General features: G+C 40.8%; 1 protein-coding gene across 2 annotated transcripts in view; it reads left to right on the forward strand.

The window, feature by feature from the left end:
* The first annotated feature begins 7,910 nt into the window (after nt 1-7,910).
* Nucleotides 7,911-18,325, forward strand: part of SUCLG2 (succinate-CoA ligase GDP-forming subunit beta) — a 332,626-nt gene continuing 322,211 nt past the window's right edge. For both annotated transcript variants that reach the window (XM_069084157.1, XM_069084158.1), the window contains exon 1: nt 7,911-8,062. In XM_069084157.1, coding sequence (XP_068940258.1) covers nt 7,976-8,062 — 87 coding nt within the window. In that variant the 5' untranslated portion in view covers nt 7,911-7,975. The remainder of the gene's footprint in view (nt 8,063-18,325) is intronic.

An 18,325-nucleotide genomic window follows, 5' to 3' on the forward strand; every position in this document is an offset into this window, starting at 1 on the left:
ATTTCCCGGTTGCATGTAAAAAACAAATTAACATTTCCTTTTAAAACTTGGATTCCCAGGTTCTTTCCCTTCTTCTCTCTTCACCCACCCCACTGTGAAGACAAGCAATTCAATATGGGTTGTACATGTGTAGCTACCCAAAACATAAAAGACTATATTTCCCTCCATCCTATCCCACCCCCATTAATTCTATTTTCTCCTTTGACCCTGTCCCTTTACAGAGTGTTTGCTTCTAACTACCCTCTTCCCCAATCTGCCCTCCCTTCTTTCATCCCCCTTCGTATCCCTTTTCCCCTTTACTTTCCTGTAGGGTAAAATAGCCAATTGAGTGTGTATGTTATTCCCTCCTTAAGCCAAATCCAATGAGAGTAAGGTTGACTCATTCCCTTTCAACTTTCTGCTCATCTGCTCCATTGCAACAGTTTTCTCAGTCTGATTATTCTTGCTATTTATTTCACACTATCAGTCCATCCAAAGAATTCCAGACAGAGGACAGTTGCCAACCACTGTCATTTCTTTGATGTTATTGTTGTCAATGTGGTTTCTTGCTGGTAGCAAATGGAAAAGCAATTTAAAAAATGACTTCACAAGACATTTTCCAACTAATAAACATTTTATACATGGGTCCTTTGCCATTTCAAGAGATTTTCATTACAAAATCTCAGTTGGCATATTTTAAAATTCAAAATGTTTTCTCAATTAAACTCAGTCAACATTTTTTAAGTATCTACTATCTGTACAAGTCAATGTCTTTGTTCTTGAGATTACAAGAATGGATTCTGATCCCTTCAGTGTGGGTGTTCCCTCTTAGAAGGCAGAATAACATTTATCCATGACTGACCATCTTCTGGGATTCTTGTTGATGTTTTCCTATAACATTGGCACAGAGGATCCACTGAATATATTGGGAGTCTTTCTTGCTTTCTCTTTGCATCACAAGGATATTACTGGGACACATGGTCTTCCTCTTTGTCATCTATAGTTCCTCTCAGATAATCAGTTCATCTTATTCTTCAAGTATACTTTTCTTTGATGGCATGTATGGTGTTACCTTGCTTCATTTAATGGCATCAATTACTCCAGCTCTTCTTCAAAGACAATTATTTCTTATATTTTTTTCTGCCTGTGCAAAGCCCAAAGCACCTGCCCTTTGTCTTCTTGTGATATTCATTTATAATTCTTTGGAGATGGCCATATTTCATGATTCACAAATCTATGATGATCCCTGTGGAATATGAGTATTAGAAATATGAGTCTTTATTTCAGAGAGATCTTTGGGATAAAGAAAGGAACTTTCCAATTCCCCAAAGGCAAGCAAGGCATTCTCTTACTATATGATTTTGGGCCCAACTCACTGTCCATTTCTACTATCTACTACTATTTCTACTATTGGCAACTGATGATGCAATGAACAGAGTGCTAAGCCTGGAGACAAGAAGGCTTATGCTTGAATAATGGCTTAGATACTTTCTAGCTATGTAACGTCAGACAAGTCAATTAACTTCTGTTTGTCCCAGTTTCCTCAACTGTAAAATGGGGATAGTAAAAACAACTACCTCACAGGATTGTTGTAAGGATCAAATGAGATAATATTTGTAAAATGCACTTAGCATCATGCCTGGCACTAGTAGGCATTATACAAATGTTTATTTTCCTCCTCTCTTCCATCACTCCAAGATACATGTGCAGAAGACATAGATTTAGAATGTGTCCATCAAATTACACAATGTAAGCTGGATAATTGGCATTCTTCATTTCTGGATTTTTCCTATTTAGATGGTTAGAGCAAATGTCGAATAGCTATACATCTCTTCTAGGTAGTTTTGCATTATTCCAAGGCTTGTTGTAATCATCATAATACAATCCACAAATTGGTATGTCTAAAGGGTGTCATCTATAGAGAATCCCTCTATTTTTTAAAGAATTTAAATTTCAAGAATTAGTAGAATCATTCTTTAATTTGTTGTCTAATATAGATTCCTTTATAACATACCACCATTGGCAAGCATACATTTCCCTGTTTTATACCTCTCCTGATATTTCCGATAAGAGAGTCCATGTTGCCTCTCTTATTTCTTTCCCGAAATCTCAAATTATCTAATGCATGGATTGGAGGTACCTTGTCAGAAGACAGCCTTTAAGGTCATGTTGAATCAAATACTTTCCTATGATCAATTATTCAATTCAATAAACATTTATTAAGTACTGATTATGTGCTAGACTAATGCAAATTTTAAAAAAATGAAATACAGTCTCTGTCCTCAAGGAGTTTAGGCCTAATGAGGAAAGACAACACATAAAAGGAAGCTTAAAAGCAGGAGAGGAACAGAGAGGAGCCAACTGGTCATTCAGCAGTGATGATGATTTCAGATGATCAGCTTATCTTGTGTGAAACCCAATGCAAGCAGAGCCTCAGATGGAAGTTGAAAAGTTAGCACAATGTGACAGTAGTCTCCAAGTTTCAATCATGTGATATTATGGAACATTGTTACAAGATTCTGCCTACTCTTTTTAACAGTCTCACTGAGCATGTCCTTGCCTTGTTGATGTGGGTATAGTTCATTATCAGAACCATTATGGCAAATTTGGCCCATACATAAGTAATCATTGATGATTTCCTAGGTTGTCATGGGAAGGGAGGCAGCATTGGTATGGTCAGAGGTTTTTCCCATTTTTTAATTTCCTTTCTTCATACACCTTTTGAATCAATCCCTCAACATCCTCACAATTGTGTTGCCTCCTATCCAGATGGCTTCTGTACATTCATGCAATATAATCCAGCTGTTCTCCCCATTGAATTCCATTCCTACATCCTCAAAAAGCACATCCAAGACTTTGGCATTAGACCAGCAACTCTAATTTCTGCAATGGTAAGGCAAGCATGTTATATAAATCTTTACAGATCTTTTCTATTTTTCTTCTATCTTTTGTCCTTCATCGTTAAATGATCTCAGGCTGACTGCTTTGCTCTGTTGGTTTCTTTAATTTTTTTTTTACTCTCTACTGCTCCTCTCCATGTAATGAGGCAATGTTGCTCACAATCTTCCATTATCCTTCTTCATAAAATTTTACAAATGAATTTGTATTTCAAATAGGCATTGCCTTTGTCTTGGCAGATCTTTCTGCTTGGCTCAAGCTGAAACTCAAGTGGTTGCTGAATGAAGTGGCTCTTTTTTTTACTTTTTAGTCTATTTTGTATCAGAAAGCATTTAATTTTTTTAGGGAATTAAATTTCTTTAGGGAATTATGTATCTATATCCTTTTCTCCATTCATCTCATTTTTACTATTATTTAAATAAGTCAATATTAAGCTTTCACTCAAAAGTCATATTTTTTCTCATTTTTTTATTATTTTACTACCTTTGTATTAATTTTGATTCTTTTCCTAAAAAGTTGATTCAAGAATGATTCTCAGGGGCGGCCAGGTGGCTCAGCAAGTAAAAACACTGGCTCCAGTGTCGGGATGACGTGGGGATCAAATCCGGGCTCAGATACTTAGCACCACACCCAGAAATAACTGGCTGTGTAACCTTGAGCAAGTTACTTAACCCCGATTGCTTTAAAAAAAAAAGAAGAATGATTCTCACATGACACTAAGTCATTTCCTATCTGTAAAAAGATAATCAATCAGATTCTTTTTTTGCATGATATTATTGGTTGTTTGCCATTTCCACAACCTACCAAGTCTTTTCTCATAGAAAGTTCTAATGATCCTTTGGCATGGTCTGCTAGAATTTTATCTCTCTTGTTCCTATTTCATATATCCTAATGTTTTTCTCATTAGCCTTATCTATTACAGTGTTTCTATCAAAATCACCAAGTACCTAAGTAGATATTAATTTAATTTAGAATTCATCATTGAATTCTTTGCAAAATATCTTCTACATCTCCATCCTCTATAATTCTAACCCTAAATGTGCCTCCAACTCTAACCCTAAATGCCTCTAACTCCAATTCCATAAGATGTTGGTGAATAAGCTTCAATTATTTCCAGGGTGGCCTTTTGTAAATGCTAAACATGAGCATTTAAATCCAAGGTGACCAGATGTTCATGAAATCCTGTTTCTTTATTGCTTGTGTGCATGATTTAAAACATTCTTGTTTGTTTTTGTTTTTCTCTCCAATGAACACTTGAGTCATGTGTTCCATTAGTTGCCACCTCATTTTTTTCTTCTGAATTTAGTTATAATAAGAATATCAAGATTAACCTGAGAAAAGTCCTCCATGATTAAATCCAATTGACCATGGATCACATTTAAAGTGCCAAAAGCTAAGTTCAGATTTGCAAGTGATGTAAAAGCTGTATTATTTTTTAGCACTTTATGTTCTTTTTTCTTACACAGCACTGGTACTACAAGTGAGGAAAGAGGCCACACAAGATTGATTTTTTTTCCAATTTTTTTTCTTTGCTTCATAGGTGTCCATAGATAAAGAATTCGATATCAAAAGGTCAGCATCATGGCAATGTGACTTTCTGTACTCACATAGACTGGTCCTCAGAAAGCAGACACACTCTGTATTGCAGGAATTGAAAGCTGTTCCTGCATGATAGATGATGCTGGAGCTATTGTTTCACCAGTGCTTAGCCCTGGGTTTCAGAACCTAGGGGCAACTCCATTACACAAAGAATTAGACCTCAGACAGGAGTTTGTAGGGGAAGGAGATGTCGGGGATCCAAAGACAAAAACAAAACATACTCTGTACCCATGAGCTTATCATCAGATACTGATCAAAATATTTGCTTCATGATTTTGTTTAATACAAAAAAGGGGTGCTTCTGTCCTGACAAACTCTGGTCTTGCTCAAGTCCAATAATGAACCCAGTATTTAAATAATCAGCATTATCCCCATCATCCTCAGAAAAATCTCCTCTTCTCTTCCAATAGATAATAAAGCTCTGATGTATTGTTACTATGTGTGATAGCCCATATGAAGAATTTAATTTACTTCTAAGGTAGTAAAAGTAAGTCCATTTTGACTCCTCCCCTCTACTTAAAAATAATTCTTAAATTGTCTTAGCATTAATTTCAAACATGTAGTCCATATAAATTATGGTGGTGGAAACCTATATATGCCATAAGCAAATTATTCATAGATTATATCAGCAATAGGATGATATATGTATGTTGAAATCTTGTCCATATAAACACTTTAAAAAAAAGAAAAATAAAAAAAACACTTAGTCCACGATTATATCTTAAGTGCCTACTATGTGCCAGGACCTGAGGATACAAATACAATGAAAGAAACAATTCCTACTTGCAAAGAGCTTGCATTCCAAAAACATCTGTTGTGAGGTATATGTAACAGGTGCCATATATTGGCTCATGTCTCCACATGGGTCTGTTTGAGTCATGCATTACATACAAATTAAGACTTGCCAAGTTTTAAGGCTCCTCCTTGAAACAGAGACCAGGGATGCCTACCTGAAAAGAATGGACTTTGTATTCAAAAGGGTTATGTGAGAAAAGGTAAAATACTACAGGTCTCTGATGGGGAAGAGTACACAAAGAGTACTGAGACGTTCCTGAGCATAAGGAAAACAAGAGGAAAGGAATGCCCACAAAGTTGAAAGAACCCTGGCAATAGGGAGGGACCAAAGGAGGATAAATGACCTAAGTTATGGACAGAGGAGAGCAATAGTCAGAGAGGAAGCTGTTTGCCTTGACTGCCAAGAGTGGTCTGAAATCAAGAATGGACAGAGGTACAGCATGCAAGAAGTCTTGGTGAGGCCAAGGCCCAAGCTTTCTTGATTCATGAGAATCTATTATTTCTAAGGTAGTAACAGAACTCCATGCTTTGTGGCAGTCATCTGCCCTTTAAGTTATCCCACCCTTTACCTTTTGCTTTGGGAACAATAATCAAATCAACCTTACTTTTACTTTTAAAAAGGGCTTGCCAATCAATTGCCCTATTGCTTCACTCAAGAATCCATGACTTCTAGACCAAAATATCTTATCTAGCCGTTACTCCCTTATATATGCTGTCTCCCTATATGAGAATGTATAATCCCTGAGGGCAAGTGCTCTTTTTGTGTGTGTCTCCAATGCTTAACACAGACAGCGCTTGGCATATGATAAGTTCATTCATTAAGTCCAGTCTCTCTGAGCATGATCAGAGTGTCAGTGGTGAAGTTCCCCACATGTAAGAGTCTGGAGAACCTACTTCTGCAGCAGTTGTGATGAGGTCTAAAGGAAGTTCCTTGGAGCCAGTATAGACATTCTATAACTGGTTTTGGTTGTCTACTCATGTGGTGAGAGAAATAGGGAGGACAATACAGTGGGGGATCAGTGAACAAGCCAAGTGCTTAAAATCTTGGACAGAGCACATCAATGTTGTGGTTCCCCACAGCAGAGAGGCTGGAGAGACTGCTTTCAGTAGAGTTGTGATGATGTCTAAAATAAGTACCCTGAAGTGACTTTGGAGAATGTGTAGACATAATGTAAGTTTCCAGGCTGCTAACCATATGGTGAAAGGCAACCTCTTTGGTTGGCTGTAGCCACAGAACTGGAATTGGAAATCAAATGAAATGGATATTTCAAAATGTCTCAATCACCCTCTGTTTCTCTCTTTTGTTTGGGCTATTATTTGAGGTAATAAGCTTGGCTTTGAGGGAGTAATCTTGGCATCTTGGCTTGATGTTTCAGTGAGAGGTGATGATGAAAGGGTAAAGACTTTGGGTCCTCTCCCTACCTGAGGCTGGCATGTCACCCTGAGCAAATGGGCCTCTGTTCATTGCCCCACCATCTACTCTTTTGTTTTAGATGAAGAAGGTTAAGTTAGCAGCTATGACCTTGTAGTTTTGAAAGGATAGGAGAGTGAGCAAACATCCTCCAAACATCTGAGGATCTAGGTGTGCAGGCATCAATTCTATACCAAGCTTTGCAGTCAGCCCAGAATCAATGCCCTCAAGAGCAGAGACCTTAGGGACTTGCACAGCAGGTAGCTGAGGCTAAGCTTCATCCACAGGTGGTTATGCTGAATTTGGGCATAAACTTGATGTGATTAATGATATGTACAAACTATGCTAAATCTGATCCTCCTTTCCCCAAAGACCAAGGAGGTATAGAGGTATATGTGCCCTAAAAGTATGTGGAGATGGGAAATATTTGCACATCTGTTCTTGTTATTGTTTTAAGGCAAATACTTCAAATAAAGCTAATTGATAATACTTAGTGAAGTAGAATTGAAGTACTCTTCACTGGTGGTTTACAATGGAGCGTAACACAGAATGAGGGTTTGAGAAAATAGGACTAGAGAAAAAAGAAAACAGCCCCTCTAGATACCCCTAGAATCTTGAGGTAGGGATGATATAGCAGCCAGTATGGGATAGTGAGCCAAGAGTATACTGGATACTTCATTCATTCATTCATTCCTTGGAACCAAATATGGCATTGTTCATTCCATTAAGACCCATCATAGGCAAGGCTCCTGTGAGGTGCCATAGGGATTTAAGACAAAAGGAAATCCTTCTGAACACCAAAGAATTACTCTTCTGGATGGATACAACAGGAACCAGGAAAAAAAACACACACAAAGTAATATAAAGTAATTTCAAGAGAGACAAAGTACAAATGGTAGTGAATACTAGTGGAGATCAAGGAAGGCCGCATATCCTGATGCTCAGGCTGGGTCTTGAAGGATGCCAGTAAATGATGGACTTTCCCATCTCCTCCTCCCCCTTTTCCCTCTCCACTCCTTCCCATTCCCTCTTTTTTTCTCCTTTCCCTTCTCCCCCTCCCCTTTTCCCTTCTTCTTTCCTCCCTCCTCTCTTCCCCTTTCCCCCTCCTCTTTCCTCCCTCCTCCTCCCCCCTTTTTTCTTCTTTTCCCTCCTCCTCCTCCCTCTTTTCCCCTCCTCCCTCTTTTCCCCTCCTCCTCCTCCTCCTCCTCCTCTTTCTCCTCCCCCTCCCTCCTCCCTCCTGCCCCCGGGGACCAGCCCTAGTCCAGTGGCCCTCCGCCTACTTTCCTGTCTAAGATGGCGTCCCCCATGGCAGCTCAGGCCGGGAAACTTCTGCGGGCGGCGTGGGCGCTCCGACCGTGCCTCCCCTTGGGTCAGACCCAGGTGAGTGGGGATCCGGCCTCGCAGCGCGGCCCCCGATCCTCCTGCTTCGTGCCTGTGGGGCTGCCCCTGCCCCCCTCCCCTAGTCCTACCCGCTCCATCCCGCCCCATCGCACCCCTCCTTTCTCTCCCTCCGCTGGCCGCCGCGGGGTGCCCCGGAGCTCGGGAGGCCTGGGGACCCTGGGGTGGGCACCCTCGCCCCGTCTGCACTCCTGAGCGCCCCAGTTCACACCCGCACTTGGGCTGGCCCGGAAGGGACCCGCTGCCCCCGAGGCTGGCGGGCACCGGCCGGCCGGGCGAGCTAACCACCCACTTAGCAGACACGTGTTCCTAAAACGGACCCTGGAGGCGCCAGGGGCAGAGCGAGCCGAAGGGCTGCCCATCCTCGGACCTGGTCGCCAAGCCCTGGACCCCTGCCCAGAGTCACTTTATTCCCCTGCAAAATGAGGGCTTCGACTGGACGGGCTTAGAACTCCCCTGCAGCGCGGAATCTGTTATCGTGAGGAAAGGTGCTCTGGTTATAACGGGGCGAGGGATGGAGGGATGGGATTCCTGCCCCGGCCCCTGCCACTGCCGCTAAACTTGGCTAGCTTGGCAGATCCGGGAAGCGCTGAGAAAGAGACAGCGGGCAGAAGCCAAGTGCTGCTCGAGGCTGACTCCTAGGTAGTTTCACTTTCCACAGGCCACGTAGTTTACAGAAGCCTGTGGGTAGGAGCAGGAAGGGTTGGGATTCAGAGTTCACTTATTGATTGATGAAGGAGGGAAGAAATGTGTTTTTTCCTTTGTCTTTATTCTAAAGACAGGACAGTGGGTGACTCCAGCAGATCAGAGAAATGTCCTTGCCCAGTCTCATTGCTAATTAATGAGTGCAGAATTAGTACTCATGCAATTTTAAGCAGGATATGCACATTATGGTTTTTAAGAAAATTAAAAAGGAACTGCTAATGATTTTTGAGTTGCTTTTAGTTTTAGCTAATTATGACATCTGCAAGCACCCCCTCCTTACTGCTTTTCTGTTTTTTTTTTAAATAAATGTAAATTTGAGAAGTGATCATACTTATTACTATACCTATGACAGTAAGGTGGGATGCATAAAAAGGATGGAGTTTCTCATCTAATTAAAATTGCTGATAACTATTGTAATAAAGTAAGAAGAATACTTTCAGGTGATCAAATGCTATTCATTATTTAATCTTTACAAAAATTAGCAACTGCATTTCTAATGGTTAAAATAGATTTGAGTGGGTGATATAAAAAGGAAAGCTGAGACATGTGGATATTCTGGAAATGGGGGGGGGGGTTTACAAGAAAGATACAAAGCTATTGGTGTACTTGCTTATGAGATTGTAAGCTCCATGTGGGCAGGGGGAATATATTGCCCCTTTTTTGTGTTTAGTATATAACCTGACTCAGACGTGAGTTTAGGAATTGCTCAATAAAGCTTTGTTCGTTTGAATTGAATTGTGGAGAGTTATTTTCAGCTAAAGTTGGGTAAAGTTCAATGTTGGGAACAATTAAAGTGATCCTGTGCTCAAAGTTAAGAGGACATTGCAGAAACACAAGATTGATATACCATTTCCATCTCGGTACTCTGATTTATGTCCATCATGATGATTGATTGTTCCTGTGTAGACCCAGAAGAAAAGTTGGGAAGAAAGATAAGAAAAATTCTGAATGAAAAACATGTTGCACAAATTCACTTTAAAAAGTAGTTATTCAATCTGTCAATCAATAAGTATTTATTAAATACCTTGTCATTCGGTCATTTTTTAGTTGTATCTGACTTTTCATGATCTCATTTAGGGTTTTCTTGGCAAAGATACTAGAGTAGTTTACCATTTCCTTCTCCGACTCATTTTTACAGATAAAGAAACTGAGGCAAACAAGGTTAAGTGACTTGCCCAGTGTCACACAGCTAGGACGTTTCTGAAGCTGCATATATGCTCCAAATACAATGTAAAGGAAAAGGATCCATGACTTTGCCCTATGAGCCCAAACAATAAATCAACATTTATTATGTACCTATTATGTACATGCACTGTTCTAAGCCCTGGTATAGAACTGTGAAAAATAAAGAGGGGGAAGGTACTCAAAGTAATCAAAGTGATGAAGTGGAGAAATCAGAAAAGTCCCACAGTAGTGCAGCCAGGTGAGAGACGAGATCTCTGAGCAAGTTCCATCCTCAAATGGCAGATGGGAGTTCATAGCTCCAACCTTCAATCAGAGGGGCAGCAGGTGATGAGGAGCCAGAGTAACAAGGCAGATGGGATCTTCCAGAATGAGGAGGTTTTCCCAATAGTGAACTCCCTGGGACAATCGAGGAGTCCCAGAGTGGTGCAGCCAGGTGAAAAATGATCTGAATGAAGAACTAGAAAAAGAGACTAAGACAAAGTGGGCATCGAGGCAGGAGAGGAACTAGGAAAGAACAGTGTCATGAAAACCTGCCAGGAAGAGACTATCAAGAAAAGGGTGGGTCACAGTGTCAGAAGCTGAAGAGAGGTCAAGGAGAATGAGGACTGAGAAAAGGCCATTCAGTTTGTCAATGAAGAAAGCATCAATGACTTTGGAAAGAGCAGTTTCTGTTGAATGATGGTCAGAAGCCAGACTGCAGGGATCTAAGAAGAGAATGAGAGGAAAAGAAATGGACGAATCAATTGTAGATCACCTCTGAAAAGAAGAAAAGCAATGGTTTGATTGACTGTGCTGCTAAAACGGGGAAATAAGGGATAGAAGTCAGTGTGGGAAAGGAAGGCAAAAATAGTTCTTTGTAGTAGAACAGAGTGGTGTAGCAGAATCAGTTATGGCAATTAGGAAGGCCTGGGTTCAAGTCTCACCTTTGACACATACTAGCTATAAGACCCTTGCCAGAGTTTCTTAATCTCTCAGTGGTAGCTATTGTTACTATTGTTGTAGGGCTGGGATGTGCTTTATGGAACCATCTAAAACTTTCATCTTCCAGCTGGCATGAAAATACTTGACTAACCTTGTCTTAAAGCTTTCAGTGGGAAGGGATTTCCCAACAAACTCTATTCTTTCTCAACTCTTATTTTTATCAAATTCATTGTAAACATTCTGGTATCATAGATTTTAGGCTTGAAGAGGCCTTAGTGGTTGTTTGGTCCAACCCCTTAATTTCAGTGAAAATAGCAACTGAGACCAGAGAAGTGATTTGTACAAGGTCATAGGGGTAACAAGGTCAAATCTGAAACCAGGTGTCTGGTTGCTGGTATAGTACTCTTTTCATGGTACCCTTTGTACTCTGTAAATCTTGTCTAATACAGTCTTCCCTTTCTATTCTTTCTTCAGTGCTTTATGATTTCATCAGAGAATCTCAGTCTAGAGGGACTTCAGAGGTTGTTTAGTGCAACTATTAACTGAACATGAATTTGCCCCAGCATCTACAAAGAGTAGACAGTCCTACAGACTTTGCTAGGACACCAGATGAAGGGGAATCCATTCATCCCCCTCTTAAGGTGGCCTGTTCTACTTTGAGCTAGCTCTCTGATATGTAATCTTTCACAGTCCTCTTCTCTAGGCTAAATACAGCAACTCCCTTCAACTTTGCTACAGAGGACTTTCTGTAAATCAGGATAGCCCTGCTATCCCTATATGGCAATGTAGTCTTTTGCTCCCAAATAGAGCAACTAGCTTTTACCTTGAGAAAGGTTATGAGAAGGCCCGTTCGGTGCTGTCCTAAACCCATTGCCTCCAGCACCAAATAGAGTATGTTGGGGGTGCACAGTAAGCCACACATAAGTTGATCCCTGATAGGAACTACATTAAGAGGACTATTTTCTGTAGGTAGAATTCTGTTGCATAGGCTTGGGTTGGCAATGATTTGGATAACCGTACTCTACATTCATCAGCAATACTTTTAAGCCCAAACTAGTTACTCATTCCCTTTTTCTTGTCTATCCATCAATCAATTCAATCCAGTAAGGACTTATCCAGTGCTTCCTAGGACCCAGGCATTGTAATAGGTACAAAATGATACAAATATAAATATGGAATCTAGCCCTGTGCTAATGGAGTTTATATTCTACCTGGGGAATACAGTACATACCAAGGTGAGTAAATACAAAATATTTAGGAAGACAGAAAGGGCTAACAGCTGGTGTAAAAGACTTGTGCTGGAGATGTACCAGGTCTTGCACACAGTATACACTTAAATGTTTGTTGCCAACTGGTATTTTAGTTAACCTTGGACAGTAGTGAGGAATTCCAAGAGACTGATGTGAGAGGAAGATCATGGCCAACACAGGAAAAGACCAGCTTTTCAAAAGCACAGAAGTAGGACATGGCCCTAATTTTCTATTTTGTGAAATGTGGGACCCCTTCATTTCTGTAATGTATTGTACATATGCTATTGGGATGTAGTGATGATCTCATCGATGTGGGCGCCCCCTCCCCGACGGTGCAGTTTGCAGTACCTGCTCTCCTTTCTGTCCTGATCTTGTCTATGGCCTCCCATACATCTTCTGTGTCGGCCCAACCCAACAGGATGGAGGCCTTCTCTTGGTAACTTGCCTACAGTGGCATTTTGTATTCTGTAATGTATCTAGTTCTTTATTCAGTAAAGAATCATGAAATGACAGTGAGAAAAACAAATATTATAAAAGAAAACAGGTTAAACCTTTGCCCCTTCATGTAGACTTTCAAACTGCTGACTCTCCCCTAATTTTCAGTCCTCTTTTAGAGGAGAGGGGAGGAGGAGGGCAAGGATGGATGCTTGCCTTGTAGGAGTGAAGGACCAAAGGTTATGTGCGAGTTCTTATCAGCTAAATGAGGTTACACAAACTGCATTGTAATGTTGCAACGTCCTAACAGATTTCTTGCCCAGATGAATAAATACTTTCTTCCCCTTTTTAAATGAAGTGTAACAGCAATTTCAGCTGTTTGAGCAGGTGATTCATTGGCCATGATTTAGGAGAACTGTTGACCTTTGGTGTGTGAGACCTAATGTGACATTCCCCTCATTGGAAGCTCTGGAATGGAGGGGTAGGTAGGGCAGAGAACACCTGTATCCTCGGTCTTTATATCTCCCTCAGGAACATGAACAGGCTCCACATTGCATATAGTAAGTATTTAAAAAGTATGTGCTGAGGACGGAGTTGTAGAATTAACAGAAAGGCAGATTTGGGTTTAATTAAAGAAGAATTTCCTAACAACTGGAATTACCCTTGTAGCTAGTAAATTCTTCATCACAGGAGGGTTTCAGGCAGTGATGAGAGTATCTCGAAGGGTATTATAGAAGGTATTTTTGGTCAGGTAGGGGTGTTGGACTGGATGCAATGATTGGTCAGCTGTATGACTGATCAAGTGACTCAAACTTTTCAGGCCTCAGTTCCCACATTTGTAAAGTGAGGTTGGATTGGATTCCTTCAAGGTTCCTTCATGGGATCCTTCATGTTCAGCACAGTCCTTGGTATATAGTGGTTACTTAATAAATTTTTGTTGACTGATTCCTTGGAATTACTTCCCAGAAGGACATCAAAGCCAATTTCATTTTATCAATATAATTTTATTAACATTTATATACATATATGTGCATAGACATATAAGTATGTATATTAACCTATAGACCCACTGACCTATATCATCTCTCTATCTTTAACAATTACCTCTCTCTTTCTCATGTATCTCTACCTCTTTCTCTTTCTATCTCTAATAATAATACCAACTGACATTTGTGTAATGCTTATTACATACCAGGCACTGTGCTAAGGCTTTACAATTATTATCTCATTTGATCCCTACAACAATCCAGTTGATGAGGGAGTGATAGGTGTTTCAGGGACCCCAATGACCAAAGTCCCTTGGTGGGCAGTCTGGAATCAATTCACAAGCTTGAGCATTCTGAGTCAAGTTGGTAAAAGTTTATTGTTACACGATACAGTGGGCAGGAGGTCTTAGGGAACCTGCAAAACTAAAGGAGTAGAATTAAAGTTTTATAGAATAATTCATAGTATATCCTGTGCCAATTATGCTAAGTAGGTGAGTAAGGGTGGGATTAGGGAGGAGTTAAGGAGTGGTCAGTTCTTAAAGGAACATGCACTTTTAATATCGGCTGCACAGGTGTATTGCCCATAAGTCACTGGGAAATAGCCCAAGGGGGGGGGGGTCTACCTGGAGATATGGTTTTAGGCTTGAAACCTCACTAAGTCTACTAGCGGTCAGGGATGACTGAGAAATGCCCAGTCTGCTACCCATCCATGTCATGTTTGACAAGATGGATGTTAGGAGTATACACATGTCCCAAGCTAATGAGGGATCCAGGATGTGTATAATGGGCTAAGGAGTTACTCATAGATAGCCCAGTGAAGGATTCATAGGCACAGCTGTTTCTTATAGTAAGGGGAGATAAACATTTCATAAACACTAGGCAGAGTGCTAGCAGGAGGAAAGGGCAGAGATAATGCTCTTACTCTGGGGAGATTGGAGGCTAGGGAGAAATGTGGTTTTGCAAACTGATGTGATTTTATAAACTGTGGTTCAAGCACAGGCACCCAAGCATCCCATCACAGTGGGATTATTATCCCCATTTTACAAATGAAGAAACTGAGGCAAACAGGGCTAAGTGACTTGCCTAAGGTGACAGAGCTAGTAAGCGTCTAAGACTGGATTTGAACTCAAATCTTCCTGACTCTAGGCTCAGCACTCTACCCACTGAGCCATCTAGTGGCTCTAGTGAATCTATAGAATTATAGATATTGAGCGGGAAGGACCTTAGAGGTCATCTAGGCCAATTCTCTTGTGTTACAAATGAAGTAACTGAGGCCAAGTGGAATTAGATGACTTGCTGATGGTATCCAAGATGATCAGCAGTAGACTCAGAATTTCAGCCAAGTTTGCCAACTCCAAATCCGGCACCCCCCTTACACTGTGAAGCCTACCTTCATTGGAGGGGATTGGATGAGGGGACTCCCACTGGCTCTTCAGCTCTGGACTGAAGCAAGGAGTCCTCCATTCTTTAATTCCATGCATTGCACATCATACCCATCAATCCTCAGCCCTACTTAACTCTCATGAATTAGAATTGAATTTAGGACTGCCAGGCAGCAAGAGGAGATGCTGACTCCTAATTTGATCTTCGCTGAAGTAGCTGAGATGACCCCCTTGCAGTCTCTTCTGTCTTTTTTTCCTGTCCTCTCTCTCTTCTTTTTAGAGTCCTGACTTTTATTTTTTTTCTCCCAGTTTTTCTTTCTTCCTACTTCCTTTCCCTATCTCCTTTGCATCAGTGGATCTCAGCCACCCTTTATCAGAATCTAGTTTGCTTTGCTTCATTTGAATGGCAAGTGCAGTCTAATGAAAAACTCTGGAAAACTCCAGGTGAGATGTTGAGAAATCCACTCAGTGATCTGTTTTGGATTTAACAAACAAAAAAAATCACCTAATTTATAGGTACCTGCGAAAAAAGACACCAAGTCTAAGGAGAATCTACTAACATTTGATTTTACTGGAAACTGAAGCAACTTTCAGGGAGATGGTTTTGACATGGGAGGATAGGTGTTTCAGGAACCCCAATAGCCAGAGTCCCTGGAAAGCAGTCCAGAATGAATTCAAGGACCCAAGAAATCTTTAAGTCAAGATGGTAAAAGTTTATTGTTACACTTTACAGCAGGCAAGTGTTCTTAGGGAACCTGCAGCTTTAGAGACGTTCAGGTAAAGTTTTTATGTGATAAAGTATAGAGTGACATGTGCCAGATATGCTAACTAGGTGAATCAGGGTGGGATTAGGGAGGAGTTAAGGAGTGGTCAGTTCTTAAGGAAAAGTTCACTTTTAGTATCTACTGTGCAGGAGTATTGCCCAGAATTCACTGGGAAATAGCCCAAGGAGGGGGGGCTACCTGGAGATGTGTTTTTAGGCTTGAAACATCACTAAGTCAGCTAGCGGTCCGGGCTGACTGGGAAAACTCAGGTGGTCCCCAACAATGTCCTGTTACACAACATAGATGTTGGGAATAAACATGTTCCAGGCTAACAAGGGATACAGGATGTGTGTAATGAGCAAGGGAGTATACATATGACCGAATCGAGGATGTATATGGTAGGTATGAGCCAGTACACAGCTGCTTAAGACAGTACACAGTTGGGTCACACTACTAAATTCTATATGTGCGGCTGGCCACTGTACCAGGAAGATAAGAGATAGGTACTTTGTAAGGGCATGCTGCCCTTGAGCTAGAGACACTGCCTGAAACAGTGTTTTGAGGCTAGGGAGAAAGGCGAATTTACAGACTGATGTTCAAGCGCGGGCACCCAAGCACCCCATCAAGCGCGGGCACCCAAGCACCCCATCAAGCAGAGACACCCAAGCACCGCGTGTTGTAGTTCCTTACCCCTAAGTCCTAAATGGACGATCCTAGTGTGCTTTCCCCATTCTTCAAATTCATTGAATAATTGTTTGTGGCAGCTAGATGGCACGTTGGATAGAGTATAGGCCTGGAATCCAGAAGACCTGATTTCTGACGCTTGTTGTGTGACCCTGGGCAAGTCACTTAATTTCTCTTAGTCTCAGTTTTCTCATCTGTAAAGTCAAAAGAATAAAGGGGAGGAAACAGGCATTTCTGAGGTACCTACTGGGCATCAAGCACGGTGCTAAGCACCTTCCAGATATTTTCTCATTTAATCCTTACAACAACCCTGTGAAGTAGATTCTAATATTATCTCCATTTTTCTAGTTGATGACACTGAAGCAGACCATGGTTAAGTGACTTACCCAGCATCACACAGCTAGGAAATGGCCAAGGCTGGATTTGAACTCATTTCATCCTGACTCCAAGCTGAAATGCTCTGCATACTGCTTCTTCATCATCTAGTTGTTTCTATCTCCCAGAATTATTGTGAAAAGCGAATGATACAACTTTAGGTGCTTTGCAAACCTGGAATGCTATATAAATGATTTATTATATGATGAAGGAAAAACTCCAAGAGATAGAGTTTCTGGGTAATTGGTGCTCAGTTTATTAATTGGTCTCACTCTGGGGGTTGGAACCAGCAGCCTTGAGGCTACATGTGAGCCTCTAAGTTCTCAAGTGTGGCCCTTTGACTGAATCCGAATTTCACAGAACAAATCCCTTTAATAAAAGGACTTGTGTAAAACTTGGACTCAGTCAGAAGGCCACACCCAAGGACCTAAAAGACAGTATGTGGCCAAGACTGCAGGATTCCCACCCCAGGCTAGCTAATAATCAATACATTGATCATTATGGTTTCTCTCAGGAAACTAAAGACAAAACATGGAGAGGCTGAAAGGCTTAATATACTTTTTGGAAAAGGGGAGGCCCCTGACAAGTGAAAATCAACCCTGGTTGGTGGAAATTTAATGAGAAGATGTGTGAAAAGTCTTTGGCTCCTTCTTCTGAGAATGTGGCTTGATCATGAGACAGCCACCTCCAGCAATCTGGACAGGGGAATCCATCTCCATCTAGACCACTCCGATTGGTTTTCTCCTTTGTGAGTTGGGTCACCCTAAATTCTAATAAAGAATTAGAAGAATAAGGGCTCATTTCCTTGGAAAAGAACTTGCCCAGACTAGATTCCACTGATGCTCTAAACAGAAGGTCTTCTAGTTGGCTGACCGTCCTACTGAAAATCAGGGTTAGGGTGATCTCATGAGTCAGCCATGTCTTTCAGGGACTGATTGACCTTCTACAGAGGCTGAGTCCTAAGTGAGGAAATGAAATGAGAAAAGCCTGGATCCTAATTTAATAATCAGTTATTAGTATAATAGCAAAATAGTCATTTCTCATCATTATTATTGTTATCATTTCAGTTACTAGTATATGGACCAGTTTAGGGGCATAAATAAAAGCTGAAAGGGACTATTAGAGGTCATCTCATCCTAGAATTTTAAACAAGTTTGCATGTCCTGGACTCCCATTTGACAATTGGGTAAAGCCCATGAACCCCTTCTCAGAATGGTGTGTTTAAAATATATAACATAAAATATATAGGATTACAAAGGAAACAAATTATACTGAAATTAAAGATGCATTTTTTCCCATACAGTTCACAGATACCCTTGAAATCTATTCATGGACTCTGAAGGAGTTTGTAGACCTCAGGTTAAAACCTGTGCTCTAGCCCAATTCTTAAATTTTTTTTTTCAGATGAGGAAATGATTCAGAGAGGGCTAACTTGACCGTCACACAGATGGCAAGTATAGATAGATAGATGGATGGATGGATGGATAGATGGATGGATGGATGGATGGATGGATAGATAGATAGATAGATAGATAGATAGATAGATAGATAGATAGAT

The sequence above is a fragment of the Petaurus breviceps genome, unplaced genomic scaffold (assembly GCF_028583685.1).
Source record: "Petaurus breviceps papuanus isolate PSGF00001 unplaced genomic scaffold, PetGlider_PUasm1.0 174, whole genome shotgun sequence".
NCBI lineage: Eukaryota > Metazoa > Chordata > Mammalia > Diprotodontia > Petauridae > Petaurus > Petaurus breviceps.